The following is a 24,531-nucleotide window of genomic DNA, read 5'->3' as shown; positions in this document are numbered from 1 at the left end:
TATTTTATCACTAGTTTTTGCCCTTATTTTTGCTTTTACTGTTTTATAAAATATCACGGTTTTTATACTTATAAGAATGAAAGGTATCAATTCCAGTGAATGAAAATATATATTTTTGATTATTTCTACTTTAACTGGCCATGAACATAGTGGTGGTATTTTATTATTTGACCTAAATCATTGTTATATCAAGAATTTATATACATATTTTTTACATTATCTCAAATGTTTTTTAAGACGAAAATGTGACTTATGCGTAACTTGTCGTCCGTCCATTGTAATTAAATTTATTTTTTATCATTTTTGTATCATAACATTTTAAGACGAATGTAATGTGTGCCTTAGAGTTTTTATAAAATAAAAATATCAAAACCATGCAATGTGCTGTTATCATTTTCCTTGTTTTAATGCCAGTATTATGATTTATTATTATTATTTTTTTTTTATTATGCATGGGTTTACTCATGGCCACAGACTAGCCGAGGCGTAGACGTGGCCTACGATGGAGCGAGCTCGCCCAGAAGGTGCCTGTTCACTCTTGATTTGAAGGTTGCCGGGTTATAAGAGCACGGAAATATAGACGCCGGCAAGGAATTCCATTCCATGATTAGTGAATTGAAATTTAAATTTAGTTGTAGATATCAGTTAATAATCTATATTATTGATATGTCTCAAATGTGGTTGTATTATTATATAGAAAATTACTTGATGCCAAAATCAGATTTGAATTGTAAAGTCTCGATATTTTCGGATGGGTATGATAAAAATCTACCATAAAACAGTCCAAACACAGTACACTTGTTGATGCTGCAGGATTTAAAATAAATATGCAAAAAGGATATGGACTATGGTATAAGGTAGTTATTTGAAGATTCTTTATAAAAATATACATAACGCCTGAAAACATTACTAGACATAAACAGATCCCTCCTTGTCTCAAGGCGTATCCAAATCCAAAACCAAACGCATCATCACAAAAAACTAGGGATGTACCGACTAGTCGCCGACTAGTCGGGAAAGCCGACTATCCGGCCACATTTGTAGTCGGCGATTAGTCGGCGACTAGTCGGCAAAAATGGCCGATTAGTCGGCACCTTATTAGTGAAAGAAAAACAGAAAAAAGAAGCCAACAGTCAATATTTACCATATGTTTTATGTCTATTTTACCAAAATACGTATTCAGGGTGTGAAAACTTTTGTTCATATAATTGACCGTTTGATCGTTATGGGGTCCCTTTGTTTCCCATAAAGTTTTAAGTCATAATGTATTGTTTGTCATATTATCGTTAGTCATAAAACTGAAACCGTTGACTTTTCAGGCTTTTCGTAAGGTTATTCTGTAGATAGGTTAGGTTAGGTTAGGTTTGTTTTATGGCAATCCTGAAAAAATCCGCGTTTCTGAGAAAAACCAATTATGACTAACGAAAATTCGGACAAACAATACATTATGACTTAAAACTATTTGGGAAACAATAGAGACCCGATCGTTATCGTATGGTGGTAGGCTGGTGTTTTCCTCTACAGGTCGATCTCAACTGATTCTCGTGTAATTTCATGGCCAAGTTCTATACTTAAAGGATTTTATTATAATTCAGTTTTTGTTTTTTTTAATGGAGGAACCATGGGGAACTATTAATGTTATTGCAAAATGCGTTGCTCGAAAAGACGCTGACCCCAGGGGATAGGTTCTTAACTGGCGACTACGTACGAGAAATAGAGCCTTGGAAATACCTCCTACAAGTTGTACCTACTGACGGTCTGCTCAGGATCGCAAAATAAAAGAAAGACAGAAATAGAACGAGGATTCTTGTGATAGGTCTTTGAACATGTAGAGAACACCTTTTAGCCAAGCTAATATACAAATAGCGCAACCTAAAGAGCAAAACTATTGTTTTTCACCTGAACTTATACGAAACTAATGATCTGGCCGACTAGCCGACTAGTCGGCCGACTAATCGGCCATTCGAGCGCCGATTAGTCGGCTAGTCGGCTAGTCGGCCAAATCAATAGTCGGTACATCACTACAAAAAACCCATTATACATGTTTATTTACTCGTCCCAGATCCCGCACGTGTGTACCGTACACGTGGTTCGTCCACGCAATTAAAAAAAAACAATCATTCATAATAACTCTATGAGACTTAAGCCATTTTGGATGAATAGCAGCGTACGCGCATACACTCTAGTAATCGCATCTCAGTCGAGTCTCGAAAGCCGAGAGAGGCGCACGTGTTTTAAGTTTTCAAAATGGCGGGTAAATCGAATGGTACGGACGTCGGTCATATGGCCGAATGGGTGCGCGCACCACCCCCTACGGGGCCATGGTATCACAGAGTTGGAAAGGCCATTTATAATCCTGAGGAGAAGAGTTTTCTGGGACGCACACCGAAACGGTGGGGTAAGTTTGATTGTATGTAAATTATTGTAAATATTTATGTGAAGTTAGTAGGTACCTTCATTTTATGTTATTGTTTTGCATAGCGGGTTCTCCTGATACAGGTATACATATACTTACAAGGAGGAGTCAGGTCTAATTGTATTCAAATTGTACTGTTTAAAACAATAAACTTTTTTAATTTTCATAATGTCATGTTGATATATATTTTTGTTAATGTGGAATTTATTGTAAGTTTTGAGTTTGCCGTAAAATCTAGATGGTTCAGTATTTATTGACAGGGAGCAGGTGCTAAGTTGTTTATTATTATTTTAGGGATTATGGCAGATAATTTGGTACCTAAGTTATAGCTACAGTTCATCTCAAATGTCAGATCTCTTTAATCGTGCCATTCGTGCCCTATGTATAAAAAATATTAATATGTTCTAGTTTTCGTAGACATCATACGGTAATCCACATTAATCATCTACTGAAATCGAATTCCTCCAGTCATGATTATGTGGTTTGAGGTTGCCTACATTATGTGGTTTCATAAAATTGTAAAAAGTAAATTCATTTATCTCAATATTTTGTAATAAGGAAAATATAATTTTTACAACACAATATTTTTGTATAATTATGTTTCACTATGCTTCTTTATTAATTCAGTGTATAAATAAAATTAAAATTAAATTACCTACAAGTTTCTAACGAAAGGCGTGTGCATTAAAACTTTCACACTATATTCACCCCCCTCCCTTAAATAAAGTCCACATTTTAACTTACTTTTCAAACCACCTACTTATACAATTTACTTAATCTTATAGCCGGTCCACAGCCCTTAAAAAGCACCCCTGCTATCGTTTATTTCCAGTAAAACTTGTTTTTAATCCGGTTCACTCTTGCATAGTTATTTGTTAACTTTATAATAGGTACCGTTTATAAATGTGACGTTATCTATGAAAAGGGACCTTATTGTCGATGGCGCTTACGCCATTATTAACGATGCTCCGATATAAATACAATGCTGCGCAACGTTGTGCGGCGTAAGCGCCATCGACAATAAGGTCCCTTTTCATAGATAATGCCCCAAATATGTATTTAAAATGTATTTACAAAATTGCATTATTGTGTATTGTTGTTTTAGGGACATATCGAAATGTTATGTACATTTAGGTCGTTCGTTCCATTCGCCTGTTTTTAATTTGCTAGACAGAGGTCTCGAAGTGGTCGACTAAGCTATACCAAGTTTAATTCAGTTTTTAAGTAAGGTGCATTGGGGTTATTTGGGGCCGTCGTTACCACAGAATAAATAAATAATAGTACTAGGTACAGAAGACTCACTCTCTAACAAAACGCGTCTGTTACGATCAGCACAGATATGGCCGCTAGGTGGCGACAGCGCCACGCGCGGCTTATGGCTTTCCCCAAAATTGGGGTGGAACGGATGTACTTTTAGCTACCTGTAGCAAAGCAACGAAATCGCGGTAAATTTAAATAGTATGGTTCTAAAACGTGCAAGTCATTTAGGGACGTCTTGTCTGTCATTCGTTGCTCCATCAGATTGAAGGGTTTTTTTTTGGCTGAAGAGCATTCATCCGGTCTCCACGGTTTTTTTTATTATAAAACTATTTTAATGAAAAAATGAAGTTAGAGGGATTTGAGAGAGAGATCAACGGTCAGGTACTTACGCTACTGAGACGCTATTAACAAGGCATCTAAGTTACTGTTGTTACGCTACAGTAGAAAGTGCTTCAAGTTTATTAGATATGTATTTAGTTGAATGTTTTTTAAGCGGACTGTTTAGAACTATGATCTTAAAAAAGCGGGTTAGTTATGAAAATACAACTATACCTAATATTTGTAATTTTCATAACTAACTCGCTTTCGAAGTAACGGCAGGCGTGGCTCACTCCGTGATTTCGTCGCTTTGCTACAGGTAGCTAAAAGTACATCCGTTCCACCCTAATTTTGGGGAAAGCCATAAGCCGCGCGTGGCGCTGTGGCCACCTAGTGCTGATCGTAACAGACGCGTTTTGTTACTATTATTTATTCTATGGTAACATTCAGCTAAATCGCTATACATATTGGACCTACAGTACCTACACTAACCAAGTTTATCAGCAATTTGATCCGGTGTGTAACATTGCAGCTCGTTTCGCTCGGCTAGCATTTCTGCTACTTATGTGGGATGTTGTTTATGTATGCAAAAGTAAATATGCAGGTCTTTTGTTCTAAAATGCGAAGAGGATTTCGATATTTTCCAGGCCATATTAATCTTCACTTGTAACAAAATAACTGTTAGATCTACGACGTAGATTCTACGTCATTACTATAGTCTGTATATCTTTAGGTATTTAAATAGAAGTAAACAAAATCTACCCTCAAATGGTTCCTTAAGCCAGTTGAGGGTAGATGAAAACATTACATGATCAAATAATGTAGGTTAAAGTCAGGTAGTTCAGTGACTGATCCAGGCGGTTTTGTATTTGGTTGGTTAACCAATAAATGTTATAACTACCCGAAAATGTACAAATTGTTTGTTTACTTTTATTTAAATACCTAAAATACAGAGTATAGATGAAGTGAAAGTGGTGCGTGTTATGCGCGCCATTCACCAAGAGTATATAATTATACCAAGACAATCATCAATGTCATATCAAAACCATCACAAATTGCTTAATTAGAATCCACCTCCATCGAATACTTCGCTACGTTGTTGCTAATTATGCAATGGATGTAATCAATCATTAGGTACAATAATGTCATAATGGTCAATATGGTCATGCCCATGTCGTGTGCACAGCAGATTGACCAAGCCTTTGATCATTGATTGCTATCGCTCACAATGATCACCGAGCATTTGCATGCCATTTATGTAGACGTAATACCTAATATATCTGCCCGATTCGAAGAAGACTTTCTTCAAACAAAAACGTCACTGTTGACACTGACATAATCTAATCTATACTCGTATCGTTTCTAGACCTATTAATTGACGTATCTAAAAGTTCGAATCGGGCCATATGCATAAATTTTATACCTACATATAGGTGCTTAAACTCACGGCAAGTTAACCCTAAGGTACTTCATGTCAAAAAAAATGGTGAATTTGATCTTTAATAACTATCAATAGAGTTGAATATTATAACTGTCCTTATGCGGCAAAGGATTAATAAGATAATTTTTATAAGGCAGAGGGAATATATTTCCCACCTAATTTTGAACTTTAACTTAAAGTGATAGGGTTCATATTGGCATAATTCCTGACACCCTTATGCCTTATAAAGGGTTAACTTGGATACTAATAAAATGATGGTCCGGTTTCCGAATCGACTACCCAATGCCCTGGCTCCCTAGCCAAGGTTACAATCGCTATCGCTTCGACAACGAAACGCTTTGTGTTTCTCTATCACTCTTCCTTATAAGTGCGACAGTGACAGTTGCGTTTCGATCGCTACCTAGCGTTAGCGATTGGCAGGTTGGCTACGCGGCCAGGGTAGCTAGCCAAGGTTACAATCGCTATCGCTTCGACAACGAAAAGCATTATGTATCTCTATCACTCTTCCACATTAGTGTGACAGTGACAGTTGCGTTTCGATCGCTACGGAGCGTTAGCGATTGGCATCTTGGCTACGCGGCCTGGCTCCCTAGCCAAGGTTACAATCGCTATCGCTTCGACAACGAAAAGCATTATGTATCTCTATCACTCTTCCATATTAGTGTGACAGTAACAGTTGCGTTTCGATCGCTACGGAGCGTTAGCGATTGGCATCTTGGCTACGCGGCCTGTTTATTGTGTTTTAGACGGTAAAATCTACCATTTTATATAATTTTCGTTCGACTAATTTTGGTATTATATACTGTTTAAACCATATGGTAAACTCATCCGCGAACGCTCTAGCTGCATGTGAAATTACCTTCCTGCCAAGGTTTTCTCGAAGGAATTATGGGATTCTTAAAAATAAAGATACAGATTTTTAAACAGCGACACGCATGTGACACCCTGGAATAGCTAATGGGCACCGGTAATCGAAATGCTCTCGCTAATTAGCGATTAACGAGTTAATGCCCCTATGTGTATAGTATGTAATCAGAAAGTTATTTTAACAACCCAAAACAATTGAATATTCGACATTCCATCTTATCTCGCTAGCCGTTATCACTTCCAAAAGCAAGTCAAAACATCATTATTTATTATGTTAATGAACCTAATATGCGATGTTCCACGGCAAAAGGTAGCTTATGGCGGCTGGCGCTTACGTCGCATAGCGCCGCAATAATATTGGAGCGGCGTTAATAATAGCGTAAGCGCCAACCGCCATAAGGTACCTTTACCCGTTGGACGTCACATATGCACCTACACCTACGCTTGACCAAGTAAGGGCGAGAAGACAATGTGGTATTCATAATGTCACAGTAGGACGAAGTGTGAAATAAAAACAATAGATAGATAAAGGTGATGTTTATTTAATTAACCTTATTTGTAACTAGCGATCCGGCTTCGCACGGTGTAGGGTTGCCAGATCGAAAGGCGCTATAATCGGGAAACAACAGCAATTTTTCGGGATTTTGGGACATAAGTCGGGGAAAAAAAAATACATTCAAACTAAAGTAATTGTATTAAAAACAACGATATTTTACATTGCTGGCACTACGTCAGTTCGCTCGCTCGACGACAGTTCGGAACTTGAAATTATTGTTTTATTACGAGAAGCTGTTTTTCGGGACAGTTTACACTTTGTCGGGAATCGGGAACACATGCTAAAAATCGGGAGAATCCCGCCAAATCCCGACCATCTGGCAACACTAGTTACACAAAACCTTTAGAAATTATACACCTAAATCTTCCTCAAGAATCACTCTATTGATAGGTTAAATTGCATGCAAAATGCGTTCAGTGGTTTTTGAGTTTATCGCAAACATACATACAAATCATAGAGGTACAATAATATAGAGATGACAAGGGGGAGGGGCCAAACGACCGAACGAGATGCACTTATGAAAATTTCAGTAGGAGTAGCAGAGAAAGCGGTATCATTGCTTGTCCTTGTCAGTCTCACTTTTTGTTTGTTCCCCACCAGAAATTTAGTATGGTTTATGGTGGGCAACAAATAACCCGACTGAATTACGTAGATTGATTTTGTTATGTTGTCAGGAATGTTAAAAAGTGTTTTTAATATTGTCGCTTTGCGTATGATTTGTCCGTCACGGAGGCGTATAGCCCGATTTTAGCATTAGAAAGAACTTGAAAGAAGGTAAGCTATCTTGACATGTCTTTTAATTGAAAAACGCTTTTTAAAATCAGTAACTATTACTTATGAAAGCAGAAGAATATAAATGATCGAATTAGATTCATAATTGTTAGATATTTGCCCTAATTTATTTTTAAAATGTGTTTTTCAATTAAAAGACACATTAAGATTGTTTACCTTATTTCTAATGCTAAAAAAAAACGAATTGTACCTGTAGTATAGGTCTATGGTACAAACAGAGAGACGCGACGGGGGACTTTGTTTTAAGGCCGAGCCACACCGGCTTGCGTGTGCGTGACGTCAGCGTGTGCGTGCGCTAAAATGTTGGAGCCGCACACGCACACGTCACGAAAGCGGTGTGCCGTCTCTCATAAGGATCTGTATACTACAACGCCGCACGCGCACGTGCACGTCACGCACACGCAGCCGGTATGCACAGGCCTTTATAAGGTAGTAATGTGTTGCCTCCCTCTCTCATCTTCTTCTTCTTCTTCTTCCTCCTTGACCTTTTCCCATTTACTTGGGGTCGGCCTTTCTTGTCCTTTTCCTCCATAATCCACGATTTTTGGCTATTTCAGCGTCTGTATTTACATCTTTCATGTCTTTTTCGACTGTCGTCAGCCAGGTGGCAGGTGGTCTTCCTTTTCCTCGTTTTTGTGTCGGCATATTTAGGGCTATCTTAACCATATGATCTTCTGGGCGACGTAGAATATGCCCGTACCACCGGAGACGATTTTCTTTAAGTTTATCAGATATTGGTGCGACTTTGAAACTCCCTCTAATAAAGTCGTTACGGATTTTATCCAACAGTGTGACTCCTCCTGACCAGCGTAACATGCGCATTTCTGTAACATGCATTTTATTTATTTGTTGTTTACATGTTGCCCAGCATTCCGAGCCGTATAAGAGAGCGGGTCTTATTGCACTTTTATAGATTTTCCCTTTTACTTTTATTGGCATTTTCTTATCGCATATTACGCCAGTCAGTTCTCTCCATTTTTGCCAACCTACTGTGGTTCTATGTGTGACATCTTTATCGATCTTGCCATCGTTGCTGATAATGGATCCTAAGTATTTGAACTGGCACACAGTAGGGATTTTTGTTGCGCCGATGTAGATCTCAAAGTTGCTGGCGTCGGAAGTGCCATCAAACACACACGACATATGTTCAGTTTTCTTTCTACTAATCTTGAGGCCATTTTTTTCAAGTGCATCTATCCAGGTGTTAAATGTGTGTTGGAGGTCGTCTATATCCTCTGAGATGAGTGCAACATCGTCCGCGTAAAGGATGTTCCAAGGTACGGGTTTTTGGCAACTTTTCGTGAGGTAGTCCATTGTTACATTGAAAAGTAACGGGCTGAGTGTAGAGCCCTGGTGGACACCGGTTGTTATGGAGAAACTATCACTTCTACCTGCTGGGCTCACGACTTGCGTCTTCACATCTGTGTACATATCTTTTATTAGCGAGATGTAGCTTTCCGGCACCAGCTGACTTCTCAGTGCTTCCCAGATAAGGTCACGAGGGATATGGTCGAAGGCTTTTTCCAAATCAATGAAGATCATGTGTAAGTTCGTTTTGTTGGCTTTTGTCTTCTCTAGTAGTATGCGTATAGTTTGTATAGCATCCGATGTTCCTTTTTCAGCTACAAAGCCACATTGATTTGGAGTTAATGATATTAGTTGGTTTAATCTGTTACTCACAACTCTTTCCCAGATTTTTAGGGAGTGGGACATAAGCTTGATAGCGCGGTAGTTACCACAATCTCTCACATCTCCCTTCCCTTTGTAAAATGGTATAAGAAGACTGTTTCTCCAGCTTTCAGGTATTGGTTGACCTTGTATAAGTTTGTTAAGCATTTCAGATAACCAGAGCATGCCTTCTTCGCCTAAGTGCTTCCAGACTTCTGACGGGATTTCATCCGGTCCCGTAGCTTTGTTATTTTTCATTTGGAATAAAGCTTTCTTAAGTTCCATAGGTGTTATCGCCGGAAGCGGGCCATAAACTGGATTAGGTTGAGACATGTTTGAGTTTCTCGGGTGTGATACATTTAATAGGTCTTGGTAGTACTGTAACCATCTATCCCGAATATCTTTATCTTGAGTTAGAAGTTTACCAGATGCGCCATTTATGTATTTGACCGTTGTTATGTCTTTGGTGCTGTTATGACGCGATTTTGCCAGTTTATGTATGTCTACTTGGCTGTCGGCGTTTTCCAATTTGTCATAAAATGCTTGGTAGGATTTAGCTCTGGATATAGCCACGGTTCGTTTGGCTTGCTGTTTGAGGTCATTGTATAACAAACGGTCTGCCTCTTCATTTGTGGACTGCCAGGATTTAAAAGCCTCTTTCTTTTTGGCGACAGCGTTTTTCACCTCTTTGTTCCACCAAGCTGTTTCTTTAAACGGCCCTTTTCCTGCCTTCGTACGACCTAGATGTTTTTCCGCAGCATTTTTACACGAGATCTCAAAATTATTCCACATTTCTGCGGCAGTTGAATCTGAATCTTTTCTATCCATAAATGCATCCCTTAATTCCTGTGCGAAAATTTGTCCTACCGGTTCTGATAGTGATCTCCATTTGATTTTTGGAACCTGGTTTTGTTGATTTCGTTTTAAAGGCTTGGGGAGTTTATATGAGGTGACCAATATTCTGTGCTGGGTTGTCAGTGACTCCCCAGGTATAACCTTACTGTCCCTGTATCTACCTAAGTGTATACGTCTTGCAAGAGTATAATCAATCTGCGTCGACTTTCCACCACTTCGGTATGTTACTAGATGATCATCTTTCTTTTGGAAGAAGGTGTTTATTATAGCAAGGTCAAACTTCGACGCCATCTCTATAATGGTCTCCCCATCACTATTTCGGGTTCCGTACCCGAACCCACCATGACATCTTTCCGCATTTCTATTTGACGATCCCACGTGGCCATTTAGGTCACCGCCAAGATGGATAGTTTCATCACTTGGGATATCTGATAGAAGGCCACTCAGACCTTCCCAGAAAATCTCTTTCTCTGCCTCACAGGTGCCGGACTGTGGCGCGTACGCAGATATCACGTTGAAGCAGGGCTGTTTATCCAGTGCTAGTTTCACTTGTATGAGTCGGTCACTTTGTCTGGTTACTTTCACTATGCGCTGAGTCCAGTATTCTGAGACTATAATGCCGACGCCGTTCCTGGTGGTAGATGTTCCGTGGTAAATAAGTTTGTAGCCATTGCCGATGTTTCTTGACTTTGACCCCTTCCACTTGGTCTCTTGTACACAACACACATCGATTTGCCGTCTTTTTAAGACTGTTGTCAGTTCGGCACTTCTGCCCGTCATAGATCCGACGTTCCAAGTGGCCATTCGCATCGATGAGCGCTCGTTTCTTCGACCGTCGCTTCCGGGGGACGCCCTAGCATTTATCATAGACTTATCTTTGTGTACTTTCATATTTGGACAAGAAATGGGTGGTTGGCTGTGTCGTTTTACGGCCGGCTGCCGCCTGACGCCAAGACAGTAATCCTCGTGGAGGACTGTGATTGCTGCCGTTGGACTGCTAGGAGTCTCTTCCGCCACCAAATCTACTACGTCACCCTGCCCAGTAACGTAGCTCCAGCATGACCTGTAGACCTCATTTATGTAAGGGTAGCTCAATGCTGGGGTTGTGCCCCTTCCGCCTGTTCCGCCGATTTGATGTTCCGCCATCTTCGCCTTCACAGCCGTTAGGGTCTTCGCCCGTTACCCAGGGCATGGGATCCGTGTTATACCCCACGAAACTGGGTCCCCATCCGAACTTAGCCACCCCCATGCTCCGGCCTACTGAAGCAAAGAGGTGCCCACCCCCGCGGCAAGGACGCGCCGGACAGGAGTTATCCAAGTGGAGAGACAGAGAAGGTAACTCTGCTCTCCCTTGGACCGGGTTGATGGCTCGTATGATACCGAGACCAAAGGCTGATACCGAGACCAAAGGCCTGTTGCCTCCCTCTCTCATCATCATAGCTAAAAAAGTAATGTTGTAAATGTTGTACTCAAATAGCCCTTAAAAACGGTTACAGGGTCACAGTAATAGGATAGATAACGCCCTAGTGAAGGAAATGATTAATTATTCGATAATTGAAGTGAACTGCGGACGTCATATTCATATGTATAATATGTACTATAGTTCCTAGGCAATGCATGCGGAGGGCCTACCGCGAACCACGTTCGACGTGTTGCCTCTCTGTCGCACTTGTGAGTTCGTATAGGGTGACAGGGAGGCAACACGTCGAACGTGGGTCGCGGTATTAGGCCCTCAGGGCCCGATTTGACACACGTCCGATTCATGTAGGTAACCGTATAGGGTGCTTTTGTTATCTCTGACCAAACTCTGAAGGATGAATATACCGGGTGTGGCCTGTAATATGAGCATAAAATTAAACAGTAGGCTGTACTCCTCATACTGACCAACATTTGTTTAGCGACTTTTTAAAATAACTTGTGGTTTGATTATATTGAATCAGTCAATGTTTTCTGTAGAACAGCTGATTTTTTCGCGCGGCGCACCATGTTTTGTTTCTTTCTAATTTCCTGGCTTTAGACCCTGGCATTGTACATACAGCTGAAAAAGCAAAAGTGGATACCTACCCACTTTATGACTAGAATTCATTCGTAAAGTTGGTAGAGTTTGACCAAAAAAAGTCTGCACCGATTTTGATAGTTGTTGCAAATTTGTCTTCTCTATGCACTTTAGCAAATCGCTGTCAGCTGTGATGTCGGGTCATTCGTATGGCTAATCGGTCCAAGTCGGGATGTGGGGGAGGCCGGCCTTCGGCCCCACCGCGCTTCATAAATCATAAGGCGTCCTTACCTACAGCGGGATGGAAGGAAGCTGAGACGGGATGTCGTTTATTTAATACGTAGGTGGTTAGAGATAAGGACGTGATTCAGCACTGCCGACAAATGGTATAGGACTATAGGTAGATACACGGCTCGATTCGGGAAATGAATTAGAGATTCACTAGATATGAAATAGTGAAGATATGTGACGTTCCACTGCAAAAGGTACCTTATGACGGCTGGCGCCGCGATTCGGGAAATTAATTAGAGATTCACTAGATATGAAATAGTGAAGATATGTGACGTTCCACTGCAAAAGGTACCTTATGACGGCTGGCGCCGCGATTCGGGAATTTAATTAGAGATTCACTAGATATGAAATAGTGAAGATATGTGACGTTCCACGGAAACAGGTACCTTATGGCGGCTGGCGCTTACGTCACATAGCGCCGAAATAATATTGGAGCGGCGTTAATAATAGCGTAAGCGCCAACCGCCATAAGGTACCTTTTCCCGTGGGACGTCACATATCTTTACTATATTGTATCTAGTTAATCCCTAATCGCGCCGACAGTGGCGTTCAGAAGTGCATGGAGATGTTTCAACGATAATATGTATTAAAGCATTACGGCTGACTTCTATCCATGCACTTTTGAACGCCACTGTATCTTACCTTCAGTTAGGTACCTATATATGTATAATAATTTAGGTAAATTTATCGTTAATTTGTGAAATGAGGAGTTAAATATTCGAATGGAAATTGTAGGTACAACAAATCCATTTAAATATTTCAATTGCTTTTAAAAAATAAAAAATAAACGTAGGTAGGTACCTACCTACCTTGGAAATTAAAACGCCCTAGAGCCGAAACGTATCACTTTCTGCAGAAACTTTAGGTATAGGTAAACAATGACCCACTTTCAGAGCATGAGAAATGAAAAAAAAAACAATTGTGATGCTCTTCTAAATATCATTAGGTATACTCGTAAAAGTAAAATGTTTGACCTCCAGAAAGGTTTGGTTTGTAAGATTATTTTAGTCTCCGAAAACACGAATGTAAAGATAGCTTCTATTTTTACCTAACCTCCGTCCGCTTTGGTTTTTAACCGACTTTAAAGAAAAGGAGGAGGGCAGACTCTAAGCAAAACGTTAATAGGTTAAAATTGGTAAAAAAAAAAACGATGAAATTTATAATTTTCAATTTATTTTCAATTATTTATCTGGAGAAGCCCAAACTTGGTATGTTATGAACTTATGAAAATTATGTTTATTGTAATTTTAATAAAGTGACTGAAAAGTTATGATGTGATATAATTATTAGAATAAAACCCTTTCATTGAATATTACGGCTCGCCAAGTCAAAAAAAAACCCTGGACGTACTCGGGATAAAACTATATACCTAACACATTGAATGACAATATAAAACAAACACCAACCGATAAGATGTTTGTTAGGAAACTAAAGGCTATATTAATACAATTAGCTTGTTATACATAAAATAGATGATTTTTCCTCCGACTACAAGTCATTGGCCCAATCATAAATTAGGAAATTAAAACACAAACTGGAAACTATAACGTTATTTAATAATATGTTAAGTTAAAATTATGCTATGTAAATAAGTATAAGTTTAAATGTGTTTACAACCTTGTATAATATCATAATGTACCTACTATGACGTGTAAATAACTATTTACCAATAAATAATTATTCATTATTCATTATTATAATTAGCATCCTAAGAGACACCTGTAAATTTAAGTTTTTTGCTATTTGTTGGAATGCAATGGGATAAAGATTCATCTCTCATTCTGTAGTATAGCTGTGTCCCTACTTACGTAAGTAAAACTTACAACGTATCCTAGGCCTTAGGTTAGTACAGTCGCCATTAGATATATCGGAGCGGCCAAGGCGCTCACAAATATCTGAACACACCTCTATTGTCAAGGCTTTGAGTACGTGTTCAGATATTGTGAATACCTTGGCCGCTCCGATATATCTGATGGCGAATGTACATACTACATACTACAGTATATACAATCTATAATCACACGCATTGAGATCAGGTTTCTATACAAACGGGGCCGGGTCCGAACCATTGAGGCTGCACAATGATTGCCGGTACAAGGTCGGGCTTTGTACCATTCTTAGGGTTATTTTTAATAGCCGTTCAGTTCCCGTAATCTTTATACCGGGTGTGGCCTGTAACACGAGCAAATAATTAAAACATAGATTGTATTCCTCAAACCATGACACTTTTGTTCAACAACTTTTAAAAATTATGAAGTAATTATCTAGACTCCCTATTATTCATACAAAATAAATACATATTATCTTCAATGGACGCCATCACCACGCCATACCATTGTGATTGACGTTGCTTGTCACGCCTTAAACATAACAAAATTCGCAATGCATTGCGTCTTAGAATAAACTTTAAACTGTATTAAAAATCAAACCACAAGTTATTTTTAAAAGTCGCTTTACAAATGTTGGTCAGTATGAGGAGTACAGCCTACGGTTGAATTTTTTGCTCATATTACAGGCCACACCCGGTATAAATGTGTGTTAGGTTAGGTACCGTCTGCAAAATACATTTTTATATTTTAATCTATAGATTAAAACACGACCGAAGGGAGTGTTTTAAAGCGACACGAGTTGCTTGCTGAACTACTTATCCGCACGTGTATCGTACAACGTTTGACAGCACCTATCTACATAAGTATGATGGCCCTTTAAACTTTTGACATACGCACGAAAAGTGGTGTTTTCCGCACTAGTGCGGAAAAGTACGACCATATGTGCCTACTGTAAAAATAATAAAATTCCGCAACATGGCGCGTGATCATCATATTATATTCCTGGTTAGTGGTCAGGCTTTTACATCATTCAGTTAAGTATCGTATAAAGTTGTATATCCAGACGGGGAGAAACGGAATAGGCGTCAATCTCCAATTTTTGATTTATAGTAATATTAAGGCCCTCTAAATAAATAAAAAATGCCCCAGAACGAAAATACTGGCCTCACAAATTGGTATTCTTGCGTCCGCACCTCAATTTATCGGTAATATCGGTCATTACGGTGGTTGAATTCGGCGAGCCAAAATGGTATTTGCGTCCGCACCTCCTGATTCGCTCGGGAAATTGAATCAGAATCAGATTGGCGAAAGATTTACTAATCTGAATAGGGGAGAGCGGGGTTAAACGTGCCGGAGGTAAGTTGATCCGATGGGAATAGGAACGCAAGTAAACCAAGGGATAGCGACTGATCTAGGTTCTAGAACGGGAAAAATTATGAGTGAGCACTCAGAATCGTTTTTGTATGGAGTGAACCATGACCGAATTTTTTGTCTCATGGAACTTAATTTAAAATTAAGTGATTGAAAAAGAAAATGATTATATAAAAAAGAAAGTGTAGCCGCGGGCCAACCGCATCGACGCGTCTATTCTTGGCGGCCGCATTTAGCCGCTCCCATTTCTCGCCGTAAATACGTCAGGCAATCATTTATATTATACTCTTCTTATAATATGTATTAGATGACAGTCATATTACAGTTTTGTATCTTTTTTTGAGGTTTTTTGTTTTTGAGATATTTATTTTAATTTAATAAGGTGTATTCGGGTAATACCGAATGTCGGATAATTCCGAAATTCAGATGAAAATCACCCTTAATTCCATCATAATAAAAGTCTCTTTTCGGAATTATCCGACAGTTTTCGACATTCGGAATTACCCGAGTAAACCTTACACATAGGTTTATTTTATTGTTGTAATAATTGAACCATAATTTCCTAACTGTACAATCACGCTCTGCGATTGTTGCGCCATTTAGGGTCCTAGCTATATTGGTTGCTCAATACTTACGCTATAGAATTTCCATTTTAACTAGAACCCTTAATGGCATAACAATGCCTTGTGACTGTAGGTACATAAATAATTATTAGTTTATTTTAATTTTTTTCTTGTATATAAGGATAAGTTCTCCTTTGTACATTTAAGTTGACGCAGTCGCTATAGTTCGATTTTTTTAGCATTAGAAATAAGGTAAACAATCTTGATATGTCTTTTTATTGAAAAACGCATTTTAAAAATAAGTTACGGCAAATATGTAATATTTATCAATCTAATACGATCACTTATATTCTTCTGCTTTCAGTTTCAGTTTCAGTTTATTTATTCAAGAACAATTTACATCGTGTTTGAATATTCAATATATATACATATATACAATTATGATTAACCTAGTGAACAAAACAAAAACGCATGCAAAACATACATGATTATTCAATAAATAAATTCTATTATGACATTAAACGTTTCAACAAACAACCACAGCAAATTCATAATAAAGTAAGAAAATAAATAAATAATAATCAATTAAGTATATAAGTTTATGTCAGCAACAATAAATAATAAGTGTTACATTAAAAATCACTAATGTCATAACAGCATTTTTCTAACAAATATACATTTAACTTATCTCTAAAAGTTGCGGCGCATTTTAAAACTTTAAAATCTGTAGGCATCTTGTTAAACAATCTGACCGCTTGAACTCTGGCGCTGTGTTCTACAACCTCCAGTCTCGGAGCTAATTTTGGAGTCAAGTTCTTAGTCCTAGAGGCTTCCCGCAACACCATTTCGGATTCCGTTTCATAACTTGATAACATCCGTTAAAAGAACTAGTATGTAGAGGCTAGGTACAGTAAGTATTCTCAGACTCTTAAAGTGTTCTCTACAACTTCCCCATGGAGGAAGCCTAGTGATAGCACGTATAGCATCTTCATAAGTAAAGTAATAGTTACTGATTTTTAAAAAGCGTTTTTCAATTAAAAGACATGTCAAGATCGCTTACCTTCTTTCAAGTTCTTTCTAATGCTAAAAAACGAACTATAGTGTTTGTGAGGGTATTTTTGTTTCACTTGATGTAGCTAATAGGTATTGATTTTACTGATAAGACTTACCTACGTATGTGGTAGGTATTTATAGTTGCTGATTGAAGATTGAAAGGACCTTTTAATTTAAACGGCCCCAAATTAATAAAGTCTATCAATGGCATGCATTCCATTGTCCATTACATTAAGTGGCGACATATACCGTAAGGTGTGTTCGGGTAATTTCGGGAGTTGGGTAATCCCGAAAATCATTTAACAATCACTGTCATTCCGTTGTTAAAAGAGTCTCTTTACCAAATTATCCGCCAGACCGCCACTTTTTTAGCGTTTTTAAGACGATTTACTTACGTTTACTTACGTTAGTTTTTAAGACGAACTAATTATCGAAGGGAAGATTGAAGGGAAACGAGGACGTGGGAGAAGGAGAATATCATGGACACGGAACATAAGAGACTGGTTGGACGTGGGCAGTACAGAAAAACTAATTCGCATGACTTCAGATAGAATGGCATATAGACATAAGGTCGCCAACCTCCGGGATGGAGAAGGCACTTAAAGAAGAAGAAGAAGACGATTTAAGGATGACTCACGCTAGACCGGGCCGTGCCCGGGCCGAGGCGTTCGACATGTCATTTTTTATATCGATTATCACGTGGTGCTTTCCATAATAAACGAAGCGTCGGAAGCTCCGGCCCGGTCTATAGTTCGTTTTTTTTAGCATTAGAAAGAACTTGCAAGAAGGTAAGCGATCTTGACGTGTCTTTTAATTGAAAAACGCTTTTTAAAAATCAGTAAGTATATAACTATTACTTATGAAAGCAGAAGAATATTTAAAATGATCGTATTAGATTCATAGATTCATAATTGTTACATATTTGCCGTAACTTATTTTTAAAATGTGTTTTTCAATTAAAAGACAATAAGATTGTTTACCTTATTTCTAATGCTAAAAAAACTAACTAAAGTGTTTGTTGCTAATGCTATACCTAGTACTTACTTGAATAAAGAATATTTTAACTTTGACTTTTACTTTAACTGTGGTAATGTTGAAGGAAAATGTCCAATATTTCAGGAATCGTGATAACATTCTACCTGGTGTTCTACGCGGTGCTGGCTCTAATGTTCGCTATCTGCATGGGGGGCCTGCTCCTCAGCCTCAACAAGGACCGGCCTACCTACACACTGGACCAGTCCCTCATTGGTAACTGTCATACTCATAATATGGGAAAACTTTTGAGATAACTTTTGAGAACTTAAACTTAAACTTAAACTAAAACTGGGCAGAGTGATGGACCAGGTCGCGGCGTGGTTCGCAGCGAACGGAATGGCCCTAAATATCGAGAAAACCAATATTGTCCACTTCGGCCTGCGTGGGGCGAGAGAGCACACCCTTAATATCACCTGCAATGGCCTACCTGTGCCGCAAGTGGACATAGTCAAATATTTAGGGCTGACTATCGACTCAGGTCTATCGTGGGGACCGCACATCGATGCGCTGTGTGACCGCCTCGCTGCTGCCTGCTTCGCGCTCACTAGACTGCGCCCAAGTTTGCACACCGACAACGTCAAGAAGGCATACTTTGGATACTTCCACTCCATATTATCATATGGTGTAGATCTTTGGGGTGACGCCGCTGACCGTGAAAGAGTCTTCAGACTACAAAAGCGCGCAATCCGTGTAGTAGCCGGCGTCAAATGGGATCATCCAGCCAAAGAGCTGTTCATAGGTCAAAAAATCCTAACACTACCTTCCCTTTACATCCTCGAGGTAGCAAAGCTGGTGATATGTAACCTAGAACAGTTCCAATCAAACGCTGATGAACCCAAGTATCACCTCAGGCGCGGCCAGGAGCTCCGCGCTCCTCGAACGCGGTTGGCCAAGGCAAAAAAGTGTCTCAACTACATCGGTCCTAAAATCTATAATCAAGTCCCCGATGACATAAAGACCGCTAGAAACAATAACTTGTTCATATCAAAACTGAAATCTTACTTAGTCTCTACTGCGTTTTATTCGTTGCGTGATTTCTTAAGTAAGTAAAAAGTATGTACCTACCTAGTTACTAAAAAAAAAAGTATAAAGTCGAACCACTAACTGTCTACATACATACTCGACAAAAATAAGCATGTGATATATGTAGATGTAGGTACCACAAAATTATTGTTTTATATGTGTGTGATTTACTATTAATAATTGTGATATATTTTTATGATGTGACGTGTAAAATTATTATTTTATAAATAAATTAACTATAACTATAACGATAAAGAGCCAACTACTAATCACGTTTTAGGAAGCTCAAAGGAAAAATTTTGTTTACAGGGGTCTAAGAACTCCCAAGTGTTAATTTTTTGGGTCACTCGTAGAGCCGCAATTGTTCCTCAAAAGAGCGGCAACCCCTGACTTAGAAGTTAGACCGTAGACTAGATAGTAGTAGACGTACACGCAGATAAAACCGCCAAGCCCTCTCCCATCTGGCTCCCATGATATATTTATAAGCAAAAGCAAATGTATGCGAACAGTCTCAATGCACGCTGTTCAAATTCAAACAAATGAAAATCGGACAAATATGTTTCAGAACGTTCAGTTAATACTTAGGTTCTCCTTTCGTTTGCTTTTATCTCAACGTATGGTTTGTTGAATATCGCAGTTATTCAGCGAGTTAAGGTTTTTAAATATTTTATTTCAGGTTCAAATCCAGGTGTAACAGCGCGCCCTCTATCGGTCACGGGTGAAATCAAAATCGACCACGGTGATGCGAACTCAACCAACATGTACGTTGACCAGCTGAACGACTTTTTTGCGCGTAAGTTTAGTTTTTAGAAAAACGCAATATTTTGTTTGCGATAATTTGTAAGCAGTTCGACTGTTATAATCGGTTATTACGCTCACGTAACATCAACTTTAAGGTACGGGATTATATTTTGAGGAATTTTTACTAAAACTTTAGAGTATTTAGTGCTCAGCGGCGGTATCATGGTCGTATTTTTATCACTTGTCATAAAACGTAACAATTAGCCCTGCAGAGCTCAAAAAAATGCTTACGATCAGTATGCGGTATACAAATCACGGAATCTTGTAAAATCCTACTTCATTAAGGTAAATATTCTCAAGCTTGATGTCTTTACAAATACGAAGTCGAAGTATGACTCTATTATCCTATTTCCTTAGGTCATGAAAAACAGCATTAATAGGTACTAGCAAAAAGCGTGTTTGAATGGCACGGTCGGTCTGTCTTAAAGCCCCATTTAGACGTGTCAAGAACTTGCATGCGATTTTCGATACGCTGCGGTATTTGGTCGTTCGACTGAAATTAATTATACTCTGTAGTTAGCAATGCATTGAATATTGCTTGCAAGTTCTTGAATAGTCTAAATGGGGCTTTAGACGCGGCCTCTAAAACAAAATTCTCTCTCCAAACTTTTTGATCCAAGGGACGCAGCCGACGCAGGTGAAGCCTGGATTCTGCTTCCTTTTCGCGAGCCTACTGTATTGAATTTGACACTTTTCGCGGCCTTACGGGGTCGCGTCAGCATCCATAATCTATTGGCTCCTCTACACGATGGGCCAGCCACTCCAAGGGACGCATTTATGCGTTAAAGGGAGCAAGTGATATTGCTATCTCATTCTACCGCATGGCTGCGTCCCTTGGAGTGGCCGGCGCTGGTCCATCGTGTAGAGGAGCCATATGGTTCTTGTTGCAGCGTACGTGACCGACCCGCTGTACGGGCATGCGGATTGTGTGCCCGCAGATAATTTCGGATACCCGGACACTCCGTGTCTCCTCCTCAAATTAAACAGGGTACCTATGTTTAAATTAATGTCATTGAACTGAAAAGTTTGTATATAGTTGTTTTACTATTTTTGAAAGACGTGTTGGTTTGATCCTTGCTATTTTTATTTTAAAATTAGGATATTTCATTAGTTTCTTTTTATATTTGTACTCTGATTTCTCCAAAAGGCTGAGCATTAGTGGAAAATTTGAAAGGCAGCAGTTGGTCTCAATAGCCATGAAGTCAGAAGTTCAAGATTTGATATTGGGATCCTAGGGAATTGATGAAATATTAAAATTGTAACTACCGGTTTATTTGGTGACGTGAAATTCCTAATAACGACCATTAATTTATGACATGTCACATTGTTTTTGAAGACGGATCTGTAGGATTCTAGATAGGATTAACGAGAATAGAAATATAATAAAGACAATACAAAATAGAAGACGAGGCGTACTAATTGTGGACATCTGCTACGACACGACCTTTTCCTTAAGAACACCATAGAAGGGAAAATACAGAAAAAATAATTCATCCAAATAAAAGAAAAGGTTCAGGTCGTGTCATACCAGCTCCAGAAGACCGGACGAGTTGGAGATTGCCCCACCGACAAGAGCACAGCTCTTAAATATAAAGAAGAAGATCCACGTATGCTGGTGCTAATAATATAATACTGTGTGCTTCAGATAATCGACTGGGAGCCCCACTATTATGACGACGCTGCCAGTCTGCCTGAGGACTTTCCTACGGAGCTGGTTGATCACATCAAGAATCTGGCAACTCCGGCAGAAGTAAGTCGCAGTACCTACAAGTTTTAAATCGTTTTATCTTCATAAAGAGAAAGCAGAGAATAAATTAGGAGTAAAGAAAATTCTCGTTTTGGAAATATGAATATCTAACTTTCCTATAATAATATACTTAAAAGTAATAGTTAAGTTTAGTTTAAGCAAACCTTCTTTGCATGCTTTGTTAAGCAGAATGTACATAGTTATTGGACATTTTTAAATTTTAAGTACTTGTTTTGTGTACTACATTCTTGCAAATGAATAACTGATTTAATGATTTAAACCAAAAATTATAGGTACGGTCAGCCAAGAAAGTGGTCTACCACTTTTGGCCTCTATCAATCAGATAGTCGAAAAGTGGTAGACCACTTTTTTGGCTGACTGTACATGTATATGTGAAGACCATTCGTTGTCCATTGTCCTCAATCGAATAATGGGTAGTGAGTCTGATTTAGCTTGCAATATTTGACCCGAAAATACAAACGTAAAAATTAAGCTTGTAATATTTAACTATAGGTAACTGCATTAAAAAAAGCTGCGTCAAATTCCGGGTTGGTCGATCTTCTAATGCCTCATGGCTCCTCTATACGATGGGCCAACGCCGGGCACTCCAAGGGACGCATTTATGCGTTGGAGGGAGCAAGTGATATTGCTATCTCATTCTACCGCATGGCTGCGTCCCTTGGAGTGGCCGGCGTTGGCCCATCGTGTAGAGGAGTCATAATACTTATTATTTCCAGCGTTCCCGGGTGTGGGCGTGGTGCTGGGATGAGAACCATCAAGTGGAACTGGAGTACCCGTGGGGACGCGCGCTACCCGCCTTCCGGACCTACAAGGCTGGTGCTACGTATAGGAACCCTATAGTAGCTGTCAGACTCAAACAAGGTACCTAAGTATACTAGTGAGGTGTAGACCTCGGAAACCATTTTATAATGTTTCCAAAATGTGCATGAATCGACAAAAAATCTACACATGAAGCTGCTCACAAAATTTCACGAGAATCGGTGAGAAATGCGACCTGGGGGCCGTTTTTTGAAATTTGATCGCTCGATTTCGTCACTCGAAAATCGTTGGAAATACGAGCGATCGAAATTTGGAATCTAGTGATATTGACCACTGGATTTCAATTCTATTAGTAGCATTTAAACGCCCAGTAGTCGAGATATCATTTAACGAAATACACGAAATCGAGTGGTCGAATTTCAAAAATCGGTCCCCTGTAGAGGAGAACATCCCGACATACGAAAGTATTTTCGTTCAAGCAGAAACGGAGACCTTCGCTCCTCTCGTCAATGACTGCAATGTTAGCCTCACGTGGAACTAAAGGGACCAACAGATTACCAGTCCGCCGGACGATATCTGCCTGTCAATTGTTCGGAACTGTCACCTTTTGCATTTAATTGACAGGCTGATATAGTCGCACCAATAAAAGTCTGCAGCGGATTTGATAGCCCAGCACGCAGTGTAAGTGTTATTTATACGTTTAATTTCATAAAAGTTTGACGTTTAAAATGACACTTGCACTGCGTGGGCTATCAAAATCGCTGCAGATTTTTTACGGTCTAACTCTATCATCCGGCGAACTGGTAGTCTGTGGGCCCCTTAAGAATGGTCCAATTAAAACTCTTTATTAAAAAATTTTAGGTAATGGTTCCTGATTTAATACTGTTAACGATGACTCATCACGTTAGATCGGGCCGTGTCCGACCCGGAGCTTCCGGCGCATCGTCTATGGAAAGCATCACGTGATCGCCTGTCATATCATAGAAAAGTAAGCGCCGGAAGCTCCGGCCCGGACACGGCCCGGTCTAACGTGAGTCATTCTTTATTCTGTTCCAGTGACCAACAGCACGGTGATCCGCTGCCGTCTCCTGGCCAAGAACATCATCTACAACAAGAGCTTGAAAGAACCATCAGGCTATGCGCGCGTCACGATCACTGTTGTGAGCAGAACCCCATCCAACGGTGAAACTATAGAGTAGGCATAAAGTTATAATTTATACCAGTCAAGGTACATATATACTCTACACTTGATAGGGTTACACTTCCTACTATATCTGTAAGAGAACCTAATAGAACATTGTTTATAAATATTGTAAACCAGTGGGGTTCTTCCTAGCTATGTACAAATTGCAGAACATTCCCAAAAAGCGGTAACGTTCTCGAGAATGTTCTCAGAACATTCCTGCAACATGGAAATTATTGTTTAAACTTTGTCGTAGTACCTTATTTATATAACAATGTCAATTACTATAATTACTTCAATAGACATGGATTTTACTGTCCGTTGATAAGATGATAATTGATAACTGGAGTAAACTGGAATGCAGCTCAGAAAATAATTATATTATTTATAAGAACTACACCTAAACTATCGTGAATATTCATGGTATAAATTACGTAAATAAATTCTCGTTCTCGAGAACATTCTCAGAAGTTACCGAGAAATTCTCAAAGGAAAGTTTTGCAACTTTGGAAAGTTCTCGTGAGTGCATTGCTAGTTCTTCCACCGACCAGGTAAAACCACAGAGCAGGCTTAAAGTCGTGTGTGCCTGTCAACGTAAGACCTTATTAAATACTTCCTGGTAGTTCTATAAAAGGGACTGAAAGAACCATCTGGGTACGAGCGCGTCACTATGAATGTTGTGAATG

General features: G+C 39.2%; 1 protein-coding gene across 1 annotated transcript; it reads left to right on the top strand.

Annotated features, from left to right (window-relative positions):
- The first annotated feature begins 2,180 nt into the window (after positions 1 to 2,180).
- On the top strand, positions 2,181 to 24,377 carry LOC134663451 (sodium/potassium-transporting ATPase subunit beta-1-like). The gene is made up of 7 exons (XM_063519822.1): positions 2,181 to 2,398; positions 18,396 to 18,524; positions 20,011 to 20,127; positions 21,026 to 21,123; positions 21,781 to 21,885; positions 22,620 to 22,764; positions 23,719 to 24,377. The coding sequence occupies exons 1-7, from the start codon at positions 2,248 to 2,250 to the stop codon at positions 23,859 to 23,861; spliced, it is 888 nt and encodes a 295-aa protein (XP_063375892.1). The 5' UTR covers positions 2,181 to 2,247; the 3' UTR covers positions 23,862 to 24,377.
- Positions 24,378 to 24,531: the final 154 nt, after the last annotated feature.

The sequence above is a fragment of the Cydia fagiglandana genome, chromosome 4 (assembly GCF_963556715.1).
Source record: "Cydia fagiglandana chromosome 4, ilCydFagi1.1, whole genome shotgun sequence".
Lineage (NCBI taxonomy): Eukaryota > Metazoa > Arthropoda > Insecta > Lepidoptera > Tortricidae > Cydia > Cydia fagiglandana.
Note: the sequence above shows the minus strand (reverse complement) of the source record. Positions and strands in the feature narration are given on the sequence as shown.